At 44.9% G+C, this 22,436-nt stretch overlaps 1 protein-coding gene across 1 annotated transcript in view; it reads left to right on the top strand.

Moving 5' to 3' along the window:
* The first annotated feature begins 11,412 nt into the window (after positions 1-11,412).
* The window catches only part of Tnfaip8 (TNF alpha induced protein 8), a 116,394-nt gene continuing 105,370 nt past the window's right edge, over positions 11,413-22,436 (top strand). The window contains exon 1 of the mRNA XM_013112654.3: positions 11,413-11,559. Coding sequence (XP_012968108.1) covers position 11,559 — 1 coding nt within the window. The 5' untranslated portion in view covers positions 11,413-11,558. The remainder of the gene's footprint in view (positions 11,560-22,436) is intronic.

Raw genomic sequence — 22,436 nt, 5'->3', positions numbered from 1 at the left:
TTTGGTCCCCTGTGGTATCCTGGGCCACAAAGGTCAGCAGAGATCCCAGCTACATTAGAACTATAAACCCAGACATGACCCTTGGGTTCAGCTTGGGCCTGGACATCACCATGGCCCCAGTGGCAGCATGGCCCAAGGACATCAACGTGACTTCAGGTGACCGACCAGATCCCTGGTATCCGCACAGTCCTCAGTGGTAACAGAAGCTATGGATGTCAAATCAGACCCTGGCTGCTATAAGATACAGACCCAGACATGGCCCTCGGCAGCATCTCCAGCCCACTCATCACCATGACACCAGGTGGCCACTCAGATCAGCATGGCCCTGGTGGTAGCACAGCCCTCAGACACCAGTATGGCCACAGGTGGCCTCTCAGACCCTAAGCATCCATGTGGCCTTTGGTGGTAACCCAGGCCACAGACATCAGCACATACCCTGGTTGCAGGAGGACCCAGACATGGTCCTTGGCAGCAGCTTACATCTGGATGTCACCATTGCCCCAGCAGTAGCGTGGCCCTCGATACCAACACTGTTAGAAATGCTTTGACCTGGCAGGTCTCAAGCTCTACAGGATTTCTCATTATGAAACACTCATTGCCCCCACACACCTTTGCTTCCACTGTTTGCTTTTAGATAAGGTAGAAAATTTGCTGTTGTGCTTACCGGAACTGTACAAAGGCATTGGGCATAAACTAATTAAGCATTTAACCCTTATCTACTCTTCTTTAGTTAAGAATGGGTGTTATTTTGTTTTTAACAGCAAAAATGTTTAAATGGATCTCATTAACTGAAACAAACATTTCAGGAAATAATTTGTATAGCTTTAAAGTGGAAATGGTATTAACAGGATTAGAAAGCACACATATTTTACAAAACAAGAAATTTAGCCAGGTGGTTGTGGTGCGCGTCTTTAATCCCAGAACTTGGGAGGCAGAGGCAGGCAGATCTCCAAGTTTGAGGCCGGCTGGTCTACAAAGTAAGTTACAGAGAAACCAGGGAGGGAGGGAGGGATGGAGATCTGAATGTCTTGTGACAGAGGACCACAGCCAGTTAAAAAGTAGGAAGCAAATTTAGAAGAAACTATTTGTGGAGAAGTATGTCAGTGCACCTGTGTATAGTACGACTTTAATCATTTCCCAGAGCAGTACATTAGAAGTATGAAATGTCCTTAATAGTAGTTAATGGAATGTTACAAGAAAAAAATATTGTGAAGGCATATATCACTTTATTGTGCTCTGGGGATAATTTTAATTTTGGATGTTTTACAAACTGAAGGTTTGTGGCAACTGTGGTCAGGCATGACTATCAATACTGTTTTTTCAATGGTGCCTGGTTACTTCATAGCTGTCACACTTTAGTATTTCTTATTGTATTTCAAACTGTACTCATAGCTATCATTTTAATCACATAATGGTTGTTTTGGGACTTCCTACTATACCCATAGAACACTGCAAACTTAATCTATAAATGTATTTTTGACTGCGCCCTGACTGTTGCCCAGTCTTTCTCCCTCTCTTTAGACCTTCCTATCCTGACATGCCATATTGAAATTAAACTAGTTAACAAGCATACAGTGGCCTCTTAAGTACTGAAGTGAAAGGAAGAGCCTTTTGCCTCACCCTTTAAATCAAAAGCAAGGATATATTATCCTCAGTGAAGAAAGTATGTCAAAAGAACTAAGCCAGGACTATGGAGATAACTCAGTGAGTAAAGGTACTTCCTGCTGAAACTGATAACCTACTTGAATCTGATCCCCAGAATCCACCAAAGAGAAAGATCAACTACACAAGTGCACTTACACACACATGAAAGCACACACATATTTTGTATTTTAAGGGGTTGGAGAAAGAAGAACTAAGCCAATAGTGAGGCCAGTTTGTAAATGCAAAGGAAAATTCTTGAAAGAGTAAAAGTACAACTCTTCAGTCAGCACATGCATGGCCAATAAATAAAAAGCTTTATTGCTGAAATGGGACAAGTTTTAATTGTCCAGCTTGAAGATCAAAGCAGATATAATATTCCCTTAATCCAATGTATAATCCGGTTTAAGAACATGACTATTCTGATTTCATGAAGGCTGAGAGCAGAGAGAAAGCTACAGAACAAGGGTTAGAGATTGGAGAGCACCCATCTCTACAACATGAAAGTGCAAGGTGACAACAATACTGCCACAGAAGCTGCAGCAAGTTTTCAGACTCTTTCTGCCTAGGGAACCCCCTTTCTGGCCTTGTGATGTCTATCATGCCATTGGGCACAGCTTTTTCAAATGTGGGCTTTAGGAGATGGAACTGAGAACCTCATGATCGCTAAGCTAGCCCTTTACTGACTGAGCTAGCCCAGTCTTGTGTATATGGTGGGTAGTAGTAATCCACAAATATTGAATAATTGTTTTTCAATTATATTCTACACAAGGGGACACTGGGCCATTAACTGAGGGAACTGGGGAGCCCTAGAAGTGAGGTCTTAATAGGGTCACTATATAAGGGGTAATCGGCATGAGCCTGTGGCCACACCTAGAAACCATTTTCAGAGTGGATAGATGATCTGTGTCATTCTAATTCCTTAGTAATTGATAATGTAAAGGCTTATTTCTGAACTTCCAGATAAAATTGTGGGTTAGAGGCTACTTCTGTGAGAGCCAGGAAGGAAAAATATAGAATACTGTGCCCCAAAGGTTTGTTTCATCCTCTGCTTGGTGCTGGAAAAAGCTGCCCAGCAAGAAAATCCCCACAAAAATTCAGAGGAGAGACATAAAACAGATGGAAAATTACAACACAGAAACAGGAAAAAGACAAGGCAATATGACTACATAAGTGCTGAAGACATGGGTAAAATGCCAGGTGACAATGTCAGCTCTTCTGGGAAAAAGTATCAGGGAGGGACCTGATAGAGGAGGCAAGCAGATTAATTGAATACAGAGGAAAAACCCCAACACAGGGAAATGAATGGATGAAAAAAATGAGCAACTTGGAAGAAAAATTCAAGGGAATTGAGGTTTTTTTTGGATTTTTTAAAGAAAAATGTTGAAAATGAAAAACTCAAAGAGTCAAATAACAGTGAAGGGATGAAGAAATGATTGATCATATGAGACCAAATACTACTCTTGAAAAAAAATCTGAGTTGCTTTCTCAGTACCCATGTCAGCTCACAACTTCCTCTAACTCCCAAGTCCTAGGGACCTGATATCTTTGGACCTTGTGCACAAACACATATACTATACTATTAGGGTTCTCTTGAGGAACAGAACTTACATATTTGATAAATAGACATACTGAATGAACATATATATGGTTTATTAGAGTGGCTTACAGATTGTGTTTCAGCTAGTCCAACAATGTCTGTCTACCAATGGAAGGTCCAAGAATTCAGTAGCTGCCCAGCTCACAAGACTGGATGTCTCTGTTGGTCTTCAGTACATGCCAGAATCTTGAAGAAATAGGCTCTAAAGTCAGTGAAGGAATGAACTTGCCAGCAAGAACAAGGACAAACAGGCAAAGAGAAAGCCCTTCTTTCTTCCATGTCTTTTGTATAGGCTGCCACCACAAAGTGTGACCCAGATTAAAGTGTTATATCTTTTCACCTCAAGAGACTTAGATTAAAAGTGGGTCCTTCCCCCCATCCCAGCCCCCAACTAGTGGGAGCTCATGGATTCTGGACTGACAACTTCAATTGCAGGTGAGGTCACACCTTTGACAGTGGTCTCTTCTGGCCTGTCACAGTGCCAAGCCCCACCTGCTTTCCATTACCCATTCATGCCTTCAAAACTATTACTAAATGGGTGGGTGATTCTTACACTACCAAGTTCAGCTGCCAGAGTGAGGTACAACCTTGGCTGCTTCTGGAACACAGCTTCTGTGTTCTCTCAGGAACACTTCCCAGAGGACTTCCCCTCACTGCTAACCTTTCAGCTCCCGCTGATCAGTATCCAGTATCCCAGCAAAACAAAGGTTCCACTTTAGTCGTTTTGATTATCTTGTTAATTACAGCTGATTTTTCAGCTGCAGCTAACAGGACCATAGAATCGTAATTCAAAATACCAAATGACCCCAATAAAGACTTTAAACTTCCCTTTGAGATGTCACAAGCCATGCTTCCACTGTCTGCATCATCCTCCACATTCTTATTTCCCAAGCTCCTCCAGAACATCTCACCAAGCATTGACTACTCAATGGCTTTTGTTGCACAAGTTCCAAAGTCCTTCCACTATCCTCCCCAGAACAACACGGTCAGGTCTGTCACAGGGATACCCCACTGCTAGTACCACTTGTCTTAGGGTATTTACTGCTTTGATGAAACACCAGGACCAAAGAGCAAGTTAGGGAGGAAAAGGTTTATTTGGTTTATGCTTTCATATCATTATTCATCATCAAAGGAAGACAGGGCAGGAATCTGGAGTCAGGAGTTAATGCAGGGGCTATGGAGAGGTGCTGCTTCCTGGCTTGCTTCCCATGACTTGCTCAGCCTGATTTCTTATAGAACCCAGGACCACAAGTCCAGGGGTGGTCCTTTTGGACTGGGCCCTCCCACATCAATCACTAATTAAGAAAATGCCCTACACACCCTTGGCTGCACCCTGATCTTAAGGAGGAATTTTCTCAATTGAGGCTCTGTTCTCTTTTTTATGTCAAGTTGACATAAAAAGTAGCCAACATACCTACAAAGGCAGAAATAATCAGAACAACAGGCCTCTTGTCACCAACCCTCAAAGCCATAGAGGAAAGTTTGTAGTAATGAATGCTGACATTGAAAAAGTTTTAAGTTCTCCAATAAGGCACCTCAGGTTCTTAAAAACAAAGAAACAAGCAAGAACAATCCTAAAGGCAGCAGATGTCAAGACGTAGTAAAGATAAACAGAAATTAATGAAATAAAGACTAAAAGAACAATATGCAGAATAGATCAATGAGTTGGTTCTTTGAAAATGCCCTACCCAAATTACTGAGAGAGAGAGAGAGAGAGAGAGAGAGAAGACCCAACTTAATTAATTAGAGATGAAATAGGTGTGGTTACTACAGATTCCAATGAAATGTAGAGTCAGCAGGGAGTACTGTGACACTCACATTAAAAAAAACTGAAATCTATAGAAGAAATTGATAAATTTCTATACAAATATAACCCTTTATGATTAAATCAAGATCCTATAAACAGGTCCATGGAAATAAATAAGATTGGAGCAGCAATAAAAAGTCACCCAATGCACAAACAGATGCAGATGAACTCACTGATAATTTCTAACAAGCATCAAAGAAAAGCTAACTCCAAATGGCTCCATAAAACAGAAAGGGAAAAACTGACAAACTTATTTTGTGAAGCCAGCATTACACTGATACCAAAACTGAGTAAGACATAACAAACAATGAAAACTAGAGAACCATCTCCACAGTTGAACATAGGTGCAAAAATACTCAATAAAATTCTTGCAATTTAAATTCAAGAATGCACTAAGCAGACTGTATAGCATGATCAGGCTGGTTTCAGGCAGAGTTGATGAAGCATACTCAAATCAATAAGTGTAAAGAGATTTAAAGACATAAAAGGTCCTTGTCCTCAACAAAGTTCAACATCACTTAATAATAAAATACCTGAAGAAATTAGGAATAGAAAGGACATACTCCATCATAATAAATGTTATATATGAGAAACCTACAGCAAATGTTATATTAAACGGGGGTGGGGAAACAACATTCCCTATAAAATTTAGAATGAGACAAGTGTACTCACTCTACTCGTATTCCACATAGGCTTGAGTCTTCGCTTCAGGATTAAGACAAGAAAAAAGTGGGGGGTAAATGGGAAAAAAGAGAAGTCAAATCATCCCTACATGCAAATGACATTATTCTCCACTCAAAACACCTGAAAGATTCCATCAGAAAACTCTTGCCCATATAAACACTTTGAACACAGAAGCAAGATACAAAATCAACATACAACATTCAATAGCTTTTCTATATATCGATAATGAACTCACTGTCAAAGAAATGAGGATGGGAGGAATCCCATTTACAATTGTTTTAAAATACGTCGGGATTAAACAAAATCAAGAAAGTGAAAAAGCCCTAAAAATGAACTTTAAGACAATGAAGGAAGAAATTGAAGACATGAGAAAACAGCTTTTCTGTGTAGGAGGATCAGCAGAATTAATAATAAGAAAGTAGTTACATTCCCGAAAGCAATCCACTCACTTAATGCGCTCTCCGTCAAAAGCAGGTCTATAATGAAAAGAAGCAGTTTGAACAAAGAAAAATTCACAATATACAGTTTGAAAAGGAGAACCCAGGAACGTAATGTTACAGCCAAGTCCAGTACTCAAGGAGATAAAAAAAAAAAAGCTTAAATAAAAGCCTGATGTTAGGCCGGGCGGTGGTGGTGCACACCTTTAATCCCAGCACTCGGGAGGCAGAATCAGGCAGATCTCTGTGAGTTCCAGGCTGGGCTGGACAGACAGACTCCAAAACGATACAGAGAAACCCTGTCTCTTAAAACCAAAAAAAAAAAGAAAAAAAAAGGCCTGATGTTAAATGGAATAAAGGGAGTGAGTGGTGACCTCAAGGCAAGACTCCTGCCCAGCCAAGCTTCCAACTTCCAAAAACGAATTAAAGACAAGCTCAAGCAGAGAAAGGAAACAGTGAAAGCAGAAAGCTGATACAAATGTATTTGAAAGAAGTGTCCATGTTCCAGCCCCAGCAAGAAGCAGGACCTGGCAGCTTCAGCCCCATGGTTCTGAGTTTGGAGCCAGGGATACAAGAAAGGGGTTGTGGACTCTCCCTCTTTGCCTAAGGAAAGCCACTGAAGCAGGCATATGTCAGGTGTGTCGCTGCATTGGCCCCAATGCCTTTATCTGCTAATCCATCTCACCAGCCCTGTAACACAGTATTCTTTAAAACTTCATGAATTTGTCTAGTATGAGGTCTTTCAACTTCAACAGAATGCATTGTCAGGTGATCGCAAGCTACATCATTTTGACTTCATAAGAAGGAGCACAAGCAACTTGTAAACAGTGACAGCCTAGAAGAGTCCCACTTGCAGACATTTTTGAAACCCTCTTGTATACTTTAGTATATCTAAGATTATGGCTGAGCTGGGTGGTGGTGGCTCACATGTTTAATCCCAGCACTCCGGAGGAAAGAGGCAGGTGAAGCTATGTGAGTTTGAGGCCAGCCTGTTCTATACAGTGAGTGTCAGTTCTGGTACTGTTACATGGAGAAACCTGGTCTCAAAAAAGGGAAAAAAATAGGTTATGGCTGAGGCAGGAGTGAGTGGAGGTTGGGATATCAGAGAAGGGTGTTAGGGAGCTTTGTGATTCCATCTCCTCCCTTTGAGAGGGGATGCTAATAGGCCCTTTCCCAGGGGCCTTGCTACTTGCTACACAGGTTTGTTGGTGGACTTGTCTTTCCCACCCGCCAGTTCCCAGATAACCAACATGGAGACTTAATACTAATTGCAAATGCTCAGCCAATATCTCAGGCTCCATGCTAGCTAACTCTTGTACTTAAATTAACCCATCTTTCTTACCTATTCTTTGCCACATAGCTTGGTACCTTTTCTCTGTCAGGAATGCCCCTCTTGCTTCTCTCTGTGTCAGCTGGCATCTCTTCTGACTCCACCCTCCTTCTTCCCGGAGTTCTCTGTGTCTGGCTGTCCTGCCTATGCTTTCTGTCTAGCTTCCGGCCAGTCAACGTTTTATTAAACCAATCCAAGTGACAAATCTTCTCAGGGTACAAAAGCATCACTCCACAGCACAGGCCTGTTGGTTTCACTGCCATGACGGTATGGTCACCTCATCCACTCTGCTTCCTGATGGCATTCATCATGTTAAACCCGAGGAAACAGCTAACACACCGAAGTTCAGCAACAGCGAAAGTTAATGGGGTTGAATTCTCAGATAACAGGGCATCCTGGTGACTCACAGCAGCCATACAAAGAAGCCAAGTCTTATTTGTTCAAAGGCATCCAGCAGATGCGTGCCAGATCTAGTATTAGAACTCTCAAATGGTGGTGACAAACACCACTTGGTGGCTGTAGATGCTTCATGACTTGAATCTGAAATTTCCCCACCCAAACTCACATTCCAAATGCTTAGCCTCTAACCTGCTGGGCTGTTTTCAATACCATGGGAGGTGGGCCCTGGCAGGCAGAAGTGGCTTGGATGGGCCTTGGAAGGCTATGCACACTCCCGGTTTCAGTCTGCTTGGCTGCTCCCTGGTCCATTTCATGTAAAAATCCCAGCATGCTCTTCATGCTCCTGGCCGATAGACAGAACCACTATGCCCGGCTTCCTCACCACTATAGACTGCACAGTATGAAACCAAACCCAAATGAACCTTTATCCCCTTACGCTGTTTTGCAGGATTTTGTCACAACGATAAGGAAAGTAGCCAGTGCAGGCAGGTATGCAGTGAGACAGTATGTCTAGTTACTTGGCAGAAAAGCACTTGGAAGTATACAAACCCTTGCCCCCTAATTTAGTTTCATCACGGCAGACTGGAGAGTATTAGAACACATCTGCTTGCTTTTCCCCTTAACTCCACGGGAAACACTATCCATGGTGGCTACTGCATTTAGAAACCTTGGGAAACAATCCCAACACCCTCTCCATCTCTAGGCCTTTTCTAAATCCTGGGGTCACCTTTCCTCTTCCATCCACCTCGGCTCTCGGTATCTGTACTGGTTTCCAGTTGCTGCCATGATAAATTACCACAAGGTTAGGCATTTGACTCAACCTTGTATTTGTAGCTCCACAGGTCATAAATCCAGTATGTTGTCTCACCAGAATCAAACTAAGGCATCTAAAGGGCTGAGTTACTTTCTGGAGGCCCTAAAGACAGACACATTTGCTTATTTTGTTTAATAGCTCTTCTCAGGGATATAAGGCTTATTTATGTCCCTTTTAAAGCAGTTACCTTAGCTCCATTCAAGCTTCTAGAGGCAAGCCAGGGTCTTTGGCTCATGGCCCAGGCTGAATGTCTTGTCACATTTTGACTCTGCCTCAGTGTGCTTCCATTTTAGAGGACCCATATAATTAGACTAGGCTCAGCCAATAATCCAGTGTGATGTCCCCATTCCAGTGTTGGTAGCTTTACTCCTGACCACAAAATTCCTTCTGCCAGTTAAGGTGACACAGTCACAGTTTCTGTGGGTCAGAGACTGCACATCTTTCTGTGAGGCATTGTTTTGTCTACCACAGCATCTCAACTGCCATGAACATGTTACCTAGCTCTGGGGTCCTCTATGTTTCCATATGTGAAAGCCTTTTCTATTAATAGAACATTTGACACATCTCCCATGCTTAAAATCATTCTGCCTCCTCCACCCCCAGGGTCCTGGAGGATGAGAGGGTGTAGTTTTGGCTCTGGTCTATTGTTTTAGCACTTCTCTTCCAATCCTTGTGTATCATTATTATTTTAATGCTAGTAATAATTACATTTTGTAGAGGGGGGACAGGGCCTCACTACATAGCCTTTGCTGTCCTGGAGCCCACCATGTAGATCAGGCTGGCCTCAAACCCGCAGAGATCTACACACCTGATTCCGCTTCTGAGTGCTGAGGCTAAAGGCAAACACCACCATGCCTGGTCTCCAGTCCTTTGCAATGTGAGAAAATGCTTGTCACTTGTTGTGTGACATTTTCCTTGGGGGATGAAACACACATGGCTACTCACCCCAGGTTGGGATCCCAAAGTATGGATACCACCGAAGTCCAACTTGGTCAACCAAGTTTTATTGGGGTTTCTTACAGGAATGTGTGTGAGGGGTTAGTTAAAGAAGCAGAAATGACTCAAAGATAGCTGCATGGTGAAAGCCCACCCCAGCCTGGGTGACAGCTCCAAAAAGCTGGGAACCTGGAGTGCATGGCACAGCCTGCAGGCAGCTTCCCAGGTTGGAGAGTGTCCTTCCCAGGTGACTCTGTTCTAAACTTCTAGGTCACTCAGACGGTTTCTGCTTCATCCAGGCAGCTGGTCTGGCCTCATTGTCTCCTTTGCAGCTCAGCTTCCTTCTGAGGGGAACTGTCAGCTTTTATTGTTTACGGCGGGGGGGGGCAAGAGTGGAGGTCCTAGTGAATCTGGTTAGTTTCAGGGACTTCCTGAAGTTATTTTGAGCTGTTTACCTTACCGTTTAAGGAGCTTCCTATAGGACAGAATGTTTTAATCTCGGAGGAAAAACTCACACAGCACCAGGGCGCCTTCCTTGGAAAGGAATGTGGAGTTCCCGCTTGTTATCCAAACCCAGCTCTGAGGACCCCTTCCAGAGAAATCATCCTGGTACCTCTCATGCCTAGTTACAGCCAGGGTCAGTGGCGTTTTTCATCAAACCCACACCGTTGTGACTTTCTCTATTTCATCAAGCAAGTCTTCACTTTCCTCTGCTCCAGTCAATCTGCCATTTGCTGAGTGTGCAGCTTTCTTGGAGCAGTGTCTTACACCTTCCTTTCTTTTCATTAGATTCAGGTAACTGGTAAGAGCTACATGGTAGTCTGTTGAGAAGATTAGAATGGTCACGTTTACATATTATATTTGTCAATACTATTTCCTACCCTCTGCACAGAGTTAGCGAATGTTTATGGGATGGGTGGGCTTCTCCTACTCCCATGTAGATAGATGGTCCTTGCCAGCTGTATAACCACCCAAGAATGGCTCTTAAACAGAAGGAAGCCCCAGAGTAGGCTTCGTCCCGATGGTTCCTCTGGAGTCTCTTGTTCCTCAGATAAAACCAGTCAGTCACACTAGAGTGGTGTGAGTTTGAGTGTGAGTGTTCAAGACCACAGGGTTCTCGCCAGAAAGTAATGAGATTAACCCAGAGATGAATGGAGTCCCACAACCGCTGACAATAGAAGACAAAGATCTGCAAGCGCCTAGAATGTCACCGGGTAATCTTAAAACGAGGAGTGGAGAGCGAGAAAGATGGAAGAGAAGCAGGATCCAGAGACTTCCACAGATCATTAGTCACATAAGTGTCAGGCATGACGCAAATGAGCGCGGCACTAATTGACAATATCGACTACGAAGGTGATCTCATTTATGCAAAGAAACGTGTCCCAAGCAGGTCTTGTTCCGCCAGCGCCCAGAGGTCTGGGCCTCGCTGCCCTGAGGGCTTCCATTCTGCCCACCGTGGGCAGCACCGTACAGAACCCTCCCGCAGAGGTGCGATTCCATCTGCTCTGCCACCAGCTCCCCAGCCATACTGCTCTGTCCCTGCCTCCAGACCCCGCCCTAGTTGGTGGCCTTGGCTTCGCCTCCCGCCCAGCAACTCAGCCCCTCCCCATCTGTCCCTTCCGCACAGCCCCGGCCCCGCCCTCTTCCCACCATGCCACACCCCTGACCTCCTCCCTGCTTCTCCACGGCGGCCTGGCCCACCCCCTTTAGTCCACCTCCCAGCTCCGCCCCAAGCGCCAGGCTCCGCCCCTGCCTCCCTCTGGCCCCGCCCCAGGGGCACTTCTCCCGCGCTGGGGCCCGCCTGGGGTTGTTAGGGGTCCGGGAGCCGCGAGCGGTCCAGCCTCCGAAGAACGACGTTGCGGGACCGCCCCGCTCTTCTCTCGTCCCGGCGCCACCGCGCCCTTCCTCCGAGTAAGTGCTGCCTCCTTTCTAGGAGTGAGGCTCCGGGTCTGGGGGGGGGGGATCAAAAGAATAGTAATGATAACACGGCACGCTGTTTGGGGACTTTAAAAGTGCTCCTGGGGGGCTCACTTGCAGTTCGCCCCGAGTTTCGGCCGTGAAGGTGGGCGTGAGTGGGCGCGTGTGGGGAAGTGAGCGTGTGGGAGCGTGCCGCTCGGAAAGTCCCCTGGTTTCATCGTAACCGCGCCGCACCGTGGGTCCCGATTCCGCTGCTGGGAGTCTGCCTCCTGGGCGACCTCCTCCAGATCCTGCGTTGAGCCCCTCTCCCTCTCCCCCGCTTTCTTCTCCGGCTGAGTGTCCTGTCCTCCCCGTAACCAAATGCTGAAGCAAGGGTTGCTGTGTTGTTCAGGATGCCCCAGATTGCAGACTGAGATGCTGGCCTCAGATGGTTATCCAATCCCGAGTTGTAAAACCGTCCGCCACCAGAGCTTTGCCTTAAGATCGTTCAGTGAAGAAAGTTGTATGCCTGCGTGCGTTTCTGAATGTCCCACGTGCTTTCCCGTGGCGCCCAGCTTCCAGCACCTGCTGGGAGAACACCTGATGTGTTCCCAGGGCCTGATGATGATCCAGGGCTGCTGACAGGCGTCTTCAAGATCAGTCAGCTCAAACGACTTGGACACCTGAAAGATGTTCATTGACTCAGTAACACCATGTTTCTAAAGTGATTGATTTCCTAACTCACAGCACTGGCAACTGTAGTTTACTGCCCAGTGTTGAAACAGTACCGTCTTTGGGTTGCTTAAGTCTGAAAATTTTCATCCCACTGTAAGTTATTTTTGTTGAGGAGGGGGGCATCAGAACTCTCACTGCAGAAGCATATTTCTACACAGAAAGTTTCCTTGATCAGTTTGCTGCATCCTAACAGCCTTACTGAGCTTGAGTTGCTGAGTTCCTGTCAAGTATCATTTCTGATTCTCCTACCGCTCCGGTTAGTCTTGCTGTGTGCTTGCGGTGGAAGAAAAAATCCCATGAAACTTCTCCCACATCTTTGTTGAAAATCCCCTTGGATGCTGGTAGGGAAAACGACACTATGAATACAAATTATTTCCCGAGGTGCATGGGCTAACAAAACTTTGTAGCTAAAGAAAAGAAAGAACCCTAGCAGGGTGGCCTTTAAGAAGCCGGTGTGCTTTGGTGGTTGCAAGTTAAGAGCTGACAAATCACTTTAAGCGCTGCTTATCACAGTGGATATTTTTATCGTGCATCAACTCCTGTATTTCACAAAGGTGTTTCCACGCTGTTTTAACTAAGGAAACATTATACTTTGCAATGTAAACATATGACTCCATTTCTGTTTAAGGACAGAAATAATTATCACATTTAATTAAACACCTGGAAACATTTATAGCCACCTTCTAATTAAATCTGTCATAGGGAGTTAAGTCAACAACTTATTGCTAATAATTTAGGTAGTAATATAGTTATCTTTTCTTTGCTCTTTTGGGATGCTGTTTTCCTCACTATAGATTAAGGTCCTCCTCCACTGTCGGCCTTTGGAGGTTCTTGCCTGTAAACCAAGTAAATAACGTTTAGCAAAGTAGCCTAGCTCTCTGCTCCCTGTAAAATGTGAATAGTTTAGATAATGGATGTTTGTGTTTACCGCTCACATGACAGGAGTAGATTTTTATAAGCCCTTACGTCTTTTCAGGTTTCCTGATTTAAGAATCATTAATAAATCATCAAATGGAGGAATGTGCCACCAAAAGCCTAGGGGTCTTGCACCAATTGTAGACGCTATCTTCATGGGAGATTGACTCAGCTCTGCCCTTTGTTCTCAGGAGTTTGTGCTTACCGAGAAACGGGGCTGTTGGAGTTGTCAATCTCATTTTTGTTGTCCCTTAACTGTCTTAGTTTGCTCTCGTTTGCAGTGACACCATGACCAAAAGTAAGTAGAAGGAGGGAAAGTTTACAGGTAACAGTCCAGCACTGAGGGAAGTCAAGTCAGGAACTGAAGCCGATGCCGTGGAGAAACAATGCTTAGTGGCTTGGTCCCTGTGACTTCCTCAGCCTGATTTCTTATAGAACCCAGGGCTACCTGCCCAGGGGTGGCACTACCCACAGCAGTCTGGGTTCCCCCTCCACAATAATCATTAATAAAAATGACCACACAGACTTGCCTATAGGCCCGTCTCATGGAGACCCTTCCTCAGCTGAGGTCCCCTCCTGTCAGGGGAATCACATTAACCAGCACACTCCACATTTGTGACTGCATTGTCTCTGCCTGGGTTTGGGCTTCCGTAAGGGACAGACTGTGCTGGGAACCCAAACAGAATGGCAGAAACCAGGGATTGAGCACTCTGCACTGGCCAGGCACAGAGTGTTTCATGGGGTCAGCTCTTTTTGCAGTTTTCATTCTGTTGAAATCAGAGGAAAGGGTACGTGGGGAGAAGTGATTGCATCTAAACAGTGCTCATTAGGAAATGCTGTGTGTGTGTGGGGGGGGGTGGATTTCTAAGGGAGACTTCCAATAGTAAAGCCTTGAGGTTGAGTGGGCCATCACATCAGCTCAGCATAGTTAGTTAATCCTCTGTTAGCCCCACTTTGAGACAGCGCGGCACTTTCTTGGAGATTTCGCTGGCACTCCAGTTTGAGTCCCACACTTAGCAGAGTCGTGCGTCACCACCCTCTCAGTTTCGCTTGGTAGGGGTTGAAAGGACGAGAAACAAGGTAACTTCCAGGAGTCAGGGGAGAGATAGTAAGGGCGAACACAAGCCCCCTGTGTCCCCCGGTACAGAAAGAAGGGTAGAGAGGCTTGGGGAAGCTCTGGGAATCTTAACTCCAGTGCTGAGGGCACGGACAGGGCAATGAGGACATGCACAGGGCTGACCCAATGGCAGAGTTGACAGTTTGCTCCAGTGGGTATTTTTAGGGCTCGATGGCTGATACGGAAACTAAGAATGGAGATGCAGGTGGTGCCTGCCAAGGGTAGCTTTTTTCACCTTCCTGCTCCATTCCTTGCACTGCCCACATCCTGCATCATTGTGTGATGTTTTAGTCTTTTGCCTTTTTGCTATTTGCTCTTTGGTCTTTGCGTTTTTGGGGGGGGGTGCTGCCACTCAGCTCCCAAATAAATCACACACGGGGGCTCATTATTACTTACAAATGCCCAGCCTTAGGTTGGCTTGTTTCTTACCAGCTTCTCTTAATTATCCCATCCATCTTTGGCCCTGGGGTTTTATCTTTCTCTATTCATGTAATCCTTTTCTTCCCTTCTTACTCCGGGTCCGGTTGTGTAGCTGGGTGACTGACTCCTGAAGTCCTCCTTCCTCTCTTGTTCCCTCATCCTCAGATCCTTTTTTTCGCCCAGATTCTTCTCATATTTATCCTCTCTGGCTGCCAGCCCTGCCTATTTTCCTCTCCTGCCTAGCTATTGGCCATTCAGCTCTTTATTAGACCTTCAGGTGTTTTAGACTAGCACAGTAACACAGCTTCACAGAATTACACAAATGCAATACAAACAAAATAACACCTTAAACTAATATTCCCCAACCCTGCATTTAATACTAACGCATACAGTAAAAACTTAACACCTCAAAGACACTCTTAACAACTCAGCATTAAGACTTCTTTGTAGCTAAGAGTTCATTTCATTTCCTGATATCCCGTGTCTGTGGACTGCAGTTTCTAGACTTTTCTTCTTGGATGTCACTGTCCAACAGCTGGAAATGAATGTTTCATGAAGGGGAGGAAGGAGAAAGGAGAGAGGAAGGGAATATCTTGTCACGAAATGTAAATGAAAAAAAAATTCCCAGTGGAAGTCTGTTGGTTTTTATTTTTTCTGTTTTGGCCTGAACATAAAGATATGAGTTAAAAATAGAGGGTGGATGATTCCAGAATGTCAGTCAGTAGGTACCTTAGAAACCACTTCTCAGTGGTCTTAGACCACAAAGTCTAGGGGTACTCAAATTTGGAGCTATCCAGTTCCTTATTCTAGCATGTAGGAGGTGAGTAAGCATCATTCATTCATTCTTGCGGCAGCATTAATTCAGCTTTTAGTATAGGCCTGGTAGTTCATAGCTAGCTGTCTCTTATGTATCTGATGGCCTGGATGGCTAGTATCTTAGCACAGAGAAGGACATTGGTGAAAAGAGGTCCGTGCGGGTGACTGGATAGAAGCAAGGAGAACTAAAATTTTCTTACATCTTACAAAGGAAAGGTACTTACTGAGGATAGTAAAACCATTCTCAAAACATTGCACACATTTTGCCTGATGTCTGTTTCAAATAATCACCGACGGAACAGCAATAAGCCCAATTCCATTCTACATTTCCTTTCCTTAAACATTTGTGTCAAACATGGACGTTACTTGAGGAAAGTGTTTGGAAATATCCCTGTCTTAGCAGTAATCAGGTGATACCTTTCAGGGGACAGTTGCTTTTTCTGTAGAAGCAAGTATTTATGGTACAGGACTAAAATAGCTGAGGTTCATAACCAGCTGTGAAGCTGCTGCAGACCACCATGGTTGGATTTGTCACATCGCCCTTTTTATGCAGAACAGGGGGCTGTAGAAACACCTGATGTTTCCATCAAGGTGGCTAAGGATAGGCCAGACAAATGGCTACTCTCCACGAAATTGGGAAACACAAGGGTGAGGAGGTCATTGGAATGTGCCAATGTGGGAGCTCCTTTGACTAGGTTGTTAACAAATCGTAGGATTAATTCTTTGATAACGGAAGAATGCTAGGTTCAGTTTTCTTCCATGCATATTTATTGCTGGTGGGAATAACAACGGCTTGTTTAGTCAGGCAGAGCTTGGTTAGGATGACTGTATTGGAGTCAGCTGCCACCACGGGCTATGTGACATTGGGCAGTTGACATCAGCTCCTTGAGCCTGCTTCCTCAAAGTTGGTGACAGTATTTGCTTTATATGATTACTGTATGGACTAAACCCAAAATCTTCTAAGGCACTCAGTTAATGGTGAACTTACTTCAGTTAGCCAAGTTGATCTCTTTTTCAGGAGGGTGGTGATGGCTCTGGGCTGTCCTACAGTAGAGAGGCATAGTGGTAAATTGTGCTGGAGGTAGGTGTTGTTTTGTTTCCCCTAACAAAGCCGGAGGAGCCCAGAGAGCAGAGTGAATATAGCACAGTTTCAGTGAGTTCCTGCTACGGGATTACATGATGCTGTGAGGGTAATGCTACTGCTGAGCCAGCCCAGGGCAGCCGAGTTTATGTGTGCTCAGCACAAAGTTCCGGTGCCCATCAAGCTTCCCCACACACGAGGGATGCTTTTATAACCTGTGACTAGTGAGCTGGCCTTTCACCTCTCCCATGTTTCAAATAGGTATCAAAGACAGAGTATCCAACACAGACAGCTGCCCGTGGCTTTGCAAGGGACTTGGACTGATGTGTCCCCAGTCTAAGTTATGAGTTCCAGGATTCCAGGAGGCAAAAAGGCAGGGAAATTGTGCTCTTCTGGGAACACAGCATTGGGCAAAGCATACTGTGTGTGACTGGATATTTGAAAGGTGCCAAAAAAAAAGATGGCAACCAGGCGTGGTGGCACACGCCTTTAATCCCAGCTCTTGGGAGGCAGAGTCAGGTGGATCTCTGTGAGTTCTAGGCCAGGCTGGTCTACAAATCTACACAGAGAAACCCTGACTCAAAAAAAATCCAAAAAAAAAAAAAAGAATAGATGGCAGCCCAGACAGCTACAGCTGGCATTTACTCCTTCAAACTGAGTTCACTTAGGACAAGCCTTCCCCACTCAAATCTGATCTATCTGTCTGTCTGTCAGTCTGTCTATCTACTTAACCTGCCTACCTACATAGGATCTCTACATAGTTCTGTCTGTTCTGGAGCTCAATGTGTAGACCAGGTTGACCTTGACTCACAAAGATTCTCTTGCCTCTGCCTTCTGAGTGCTAACGATTAAACTTGCGTGCTACCAGCTGATTTATTTGTTTATTTAAAAATGAGAGATTGCTGAGAGGTTTGCTCAGTTCCCAGCACCCACTTTGGGTAGCTCACTGCATCCTAGAACTTGAGCTCCAGGGGGATCTAACTCCTCTTTCCTGTTGTTCCACCAGTACTTACATTCCTGTGTGCACACGCACACATGTACATGCACATAAATTAAAAAAAAGAAAGTCTTGAAAAAATTTTGCAACATGGCCTCCAATGGAAATGGCAGACGCAGAGGTTGTGGTGTATGCCATGGCAGCCTTGTTACCAATGCTTTCTTGTCGTGGGCTGTCCATCTGACTGTGATCAGAGTCACACACACAGACACAACACCAAACGCCATGGCCTTATGGGGAAAGGTGCAGGCACAATGTTGGCAACAGATCTCAAAGTTCAAGACATGCTTTGATGACTCAGCCCTTCGAGAAACAAGCCTGACATCTGACTCTATCAAGAAGTGACCAGGAACAACTTCTTTATTTCCCCTTCTCTCTCTACAACAATGAGGTGGTTTTTCTGGGAAATGGCTGATGTTTGACTAAATAACCCTGTCACCACCTTAGTGTAGACAGGCCCCCAGTGACTCACAGGGTGTACCTGGGAGGTGACTGAGCCCAGACATCCTCAGCTTCCAGAGATGACCTCTGTTTACATGCTCAGTCTCTCTGCGCCTTTGCCTTTATGACCTGAAACAACCCAAAGGCACGGCTGCTGTTACTTCCCCATTCAGGACACCATCGCTAGAGATTGCAGGTGGCAGCGAGGAGTCCCTGCCTGGTGTACTGAGACTCACTGTCTTCCCAGCAGGAAGCCTCTGCCCAGGTGGCACAGTCTGGAATTTTCTGGGAAGCCAGAAAGGTGAATTCGTCCACTGTACATCCGAGGCTGTGTCTTCTGGCCCTGACAACATGTCAGTCACTTGGAAACTTGATGTTGAAGGTGAATGTTCTTGGGCTCCCTTACCAGGGTAAACCTGGGAATCTGTATCTAACCCCTGCGCTACCCTCCCCCCACCCAGGGAGCAAAATGCACAGCAAAATCAGAACCTCTAGCTGGGGAGAGCTGTTTTCATGTCTTGTTTGAGAAAACTTATTTGGACAGTGGATTTCTACGGAGATTTGTGTGCATGTGCTCGTTCGTGTGTGTGTGTGTGTGTGTGTGTGTGTGTGTGTCTGTATATGCATGTGGGGTGGACACACACACACACACACACACACACACACACACACACACACACACATATATATATATATATATATATATATATATATATATATATATATATTCCTGTATGTGGATCTGGGGTGGCAGCAGGGACTCATGAGCATGTGAGCATGTTCATGTAGAGACTGGATACTGATGTCAGGTGTCCTTTTCTGTTACTCTCAAGTTTCGGGACCAGTTGTTTCAGAGAACCCAAAGCTTACAAATTTGGCTAGACTGACTTGTGAGGCCCAGGGATCTAATGTCTCCTCCACCACCACTGGAATACCCACCTGCCCCCCAGAACTGGGATTACAGATGCATGCTGCCAAGCTCAGGTCTTCCTGCCTGCACAACAAGTGTGTTCATCACCACACGGTCCCCAGTCCAGGATTATTGTTTTCTTTGTACAGAGTGGCTTTAAAGGTGAATGAACATTGAAATAAATTATACACAGAGAATGTATACGTAATGAATGTTATTTTATGTGCATTGGCATCAGATCTCCTGGAACTGGAGTTACAGGCAGCTGTGATTGGCCATGTGGGTGCTGGAAACTGAACCCAGGTCCTCTGGAAGAGCAGCCAGTGCTCTCAACTGCCGAGCCAACTCTCCAGCTCCGGTATACTCTTCTTAAGAAATAACCAAGACTTTGTTGTTGTTGTTGTTGTTTTGTTTTTGTTTGTTGAAGTGGGCCCCCACTGGCTTGGAAAATGTTGACAATCAAAACTTGTAGTGGTGCTTGACGTCCACGGAAGGTCACGTAGGAGGATCTGTTCAGTATTCAGTAGCTGAAAGTCTAGCTGTCAGTCATGCATGATGCTGACCTTGTGCGTTTGCTGTGTGGCTGGCTTGCTCACATTAAAAGTGCTTTGTAGATGGCTGGTCTAGGATGACATCCTTCCTTCAAGCATGACCTGAGACTCTGAGCTGCCAAGTGACCCATTTTCCCCAGCCCAGGACTGTTGTACCACCCTGAGGTCCTAGAACCTCCAGGAATAACCTGTCTTGTTCTCACATTTCCTCTTTGATTGTGCAATTGTAGGCAACCAGAAATAGGCTGTTTTTTTGTTTGTTTTTTGTTTTTGTTTCTGGGTTGTGTTAGTACCCAAGACCTCCTTTCCTTGTCCTGAATTCTGGTTACTTTTAAAGTTACCATTCTAATAGGGGTCATGGGAAGTATGAATAATGAAGGCCTCATCCTGATGGCAGTACTAATTTTAGTTGATCCACTCCTTTGCTCTCTAGGGTTAAATGCCCAATCAGTTACTAACAAGGATGAAGATGGATGAATTTGAGTCTAGCCACTGTCCGGTAGGTTTGATGGCCCAGCTCCAGTGTACCAGGCCTTCCAGCCTCACTATTTGAGGAGTGAACAGATGGGAGAATGGGCAGTGACTTCACAGACAGATGGCAGGAGGAGAGAATTAACCGCCTTCTGCCTGATGCACAGTGCCAGCCCATCCTCACCCAAATTGTCCATTTAATCAGCCTCAAGTTTCTTTTCCCGTTTGTGGCTCCCATTCGTATGTGTGCAGTCGTGATAGGAGTGTACCTGTCTGAGACTGCCAGAAAACCTAGCTCTTAGTCTAAGGTCAAGATACCAGAGGCTTGGCTCCTCCTGGGATCTCCCTCCATGTTTAGCAGATGGCCACCTTCCCTCTGTATCCTGCTGTGAGTATCTCTGGTGTCTGTTCCTCTTATTAGGCTCCAGTCATGTTGGATTAGGGCTTCAGCCTTATGACTTCATTTAACCTTAATTATCTCTCTATTAAAGGATCATCTCCATATATGGTCACACTGGGAATTAGAATCTTGTTATAAAAAGCTTAGAGGGGACACACTTCTGTCCATAATAACCAGGTTTTATAGAAATTAAAAGGGGAGAAAATTCCTTTTATAATTATTGATTTATTCTGTGTATATTTGAGTGTATGATGCACTCATGCTTGCGTGTCGTAGCACATGTGTGGAGGTCAGAGGGCACCTTATGGGAGTTGGTCTGCCATCCACCATGGGGGTTCCAGGGATCAAACTCTGGTTGTCAGGCTTGGTGACAAATGCTCTTATCTGATGAACCGTCTTACTGATCCCAGGAAGAAGCTAGACTTTTGGTTTTGTTTTTATTTTTAATTTATCTACTCACTTGATGCGTCTGGGCACTGTCATTTTTACTGCGGACCCCAGTGTACATCTGGTATATTTTTGTTCTTCAGATTTGGAAAATTCCCCTTTTAATTTTATTTTCTTTCTGTGAGAGAGAGAGAGAGAGAGAGAGTACCACAGGTTGTTAGGGTCTCCCAGTGAACCTGGAACATGGTGATTCAGCTGAACTGCTGGCAAGCAAGCCCAGGAATTGTCCTGTCTCTGTCTCTCCAGTGTTGGAGTACATCCGACTTCTTTATTTTTCGGTCTGGGTTCTAGGGATATGAACTGAAGTCCTCATGCTTGCCAGCAAGTTCTTTACCTACTGAGCTATCTCTTCAGACCCATAAGGAACTTCCTTTAGAAAGTTCTGGTAGTTGAGGTCTGCCAGCAATGGATTCTCTTAGTGTACCTACATGGTGCCTCTCTGTATCATTTCCTCTGTTTATAAGGACACCAGTCAGGTTGGAAAAGGGACTATCCTAACAAAGCTTTGTTTTAGCTGACTCAGTTCTGTAACGGTTCTGTGTTTGGATCCAGTCACACTCTGAAAGACAAGACTTCAACATTTGTTTTTTGGGGGGATGTCTTTTTATGATCACACTGCTATGACAAAATGGCCAGCACTGTGTAATTTGTAAAGAAAATAATTTAGCCAGGAGGTGATGGCGCATGCCCTTAATCCTAGCATTCTAGAGAAAAGGCAAGGCAAATCTCTGAGTTCGAGGCCAGCCTGGTCTACAAAATGAATTCCAAGACAGCCAGTACTACACAGAGAAACCCTATCTCAAAAAACAAAACAAAAAAACTTTATTTTTCACAACTCTGATGGCTGAGGAGCCAAATGTCAAGGTATAAATCTCTTCTAAGACTTCTCATTTATTCACCCAAGTTCACAGACACCTTTTATAATATTAATCTATGAGGCAGAGCTGCCTGCCTCAAATCACTGCTCCAAAGACCTCAGTACCATCTCCTTAGGGTTCAGTGGTGTTCAGTGGTGGCAGGATCATACTGATTAGGGTATGCAGGTAAGGGGATGCCCCATCATAGGGATTTTAACAGTAAGAATGTTAGATAATTCATATGAAGGGTAATCTGGTGGTTATCGGTGGCTTAAGCAATGTTGCTTGTCTCCTTTCTCTCTCTTCTCTCCATAGCATGTATGCTACCTTTCATTCACATGTTTGCAAATGAGCAAAGATGCAAACGAAAGGTATCACAAGCAGACCATGGTTTCCCCGGAAGTAGTCATGGCGCACCAATCTCATCCAGAGACAGGATGTGGGGAAGAGTGTGTGTGGGTGCAGGGCATGCTGGAGGTAGCCATGATACACAGTATCTTTTGTAGAGTCCTACACTTGTAGATAAGTAACTTTCCTGATGTTTCCATGGTCTCATCGTCTAGACCCAGTCACACTTCAAAGGCAACGGTGTAACTGGACAGTGGACATTGAGTGAGAAATACTGCACTACTCTGTAGTAGCTGTGTCAACAGGAAGAAGCAGGAGGGCTAGACACTTGAGCTGGCAAATAGCATCTGCATTAGCCCCCAGGTTACTCATATGCCTACAAGGCT

The sequence above is a fragment of the Mesocricetus auratus genome, unplaced genomic scaffold (genome assembly GCF_017639785.1).
Source record: "Mesocricetus auratus isolate SY011 unplaced genomic scaffold, BCM_Maur_2.0 Super-Scaffold_6730, whole genome shotgun sequence".
NCBI lineage: Eukaryota > Metazoa > Chordata > Mammalia > Rodentia > Cricetidae > Mesocricetus > Mesocricetus auratus.
The sequence above is the reverse complement of the archived record's forward strand: the minus strand, read 5'-3'. Positions and strand labels throughout refer to the sequence as shown.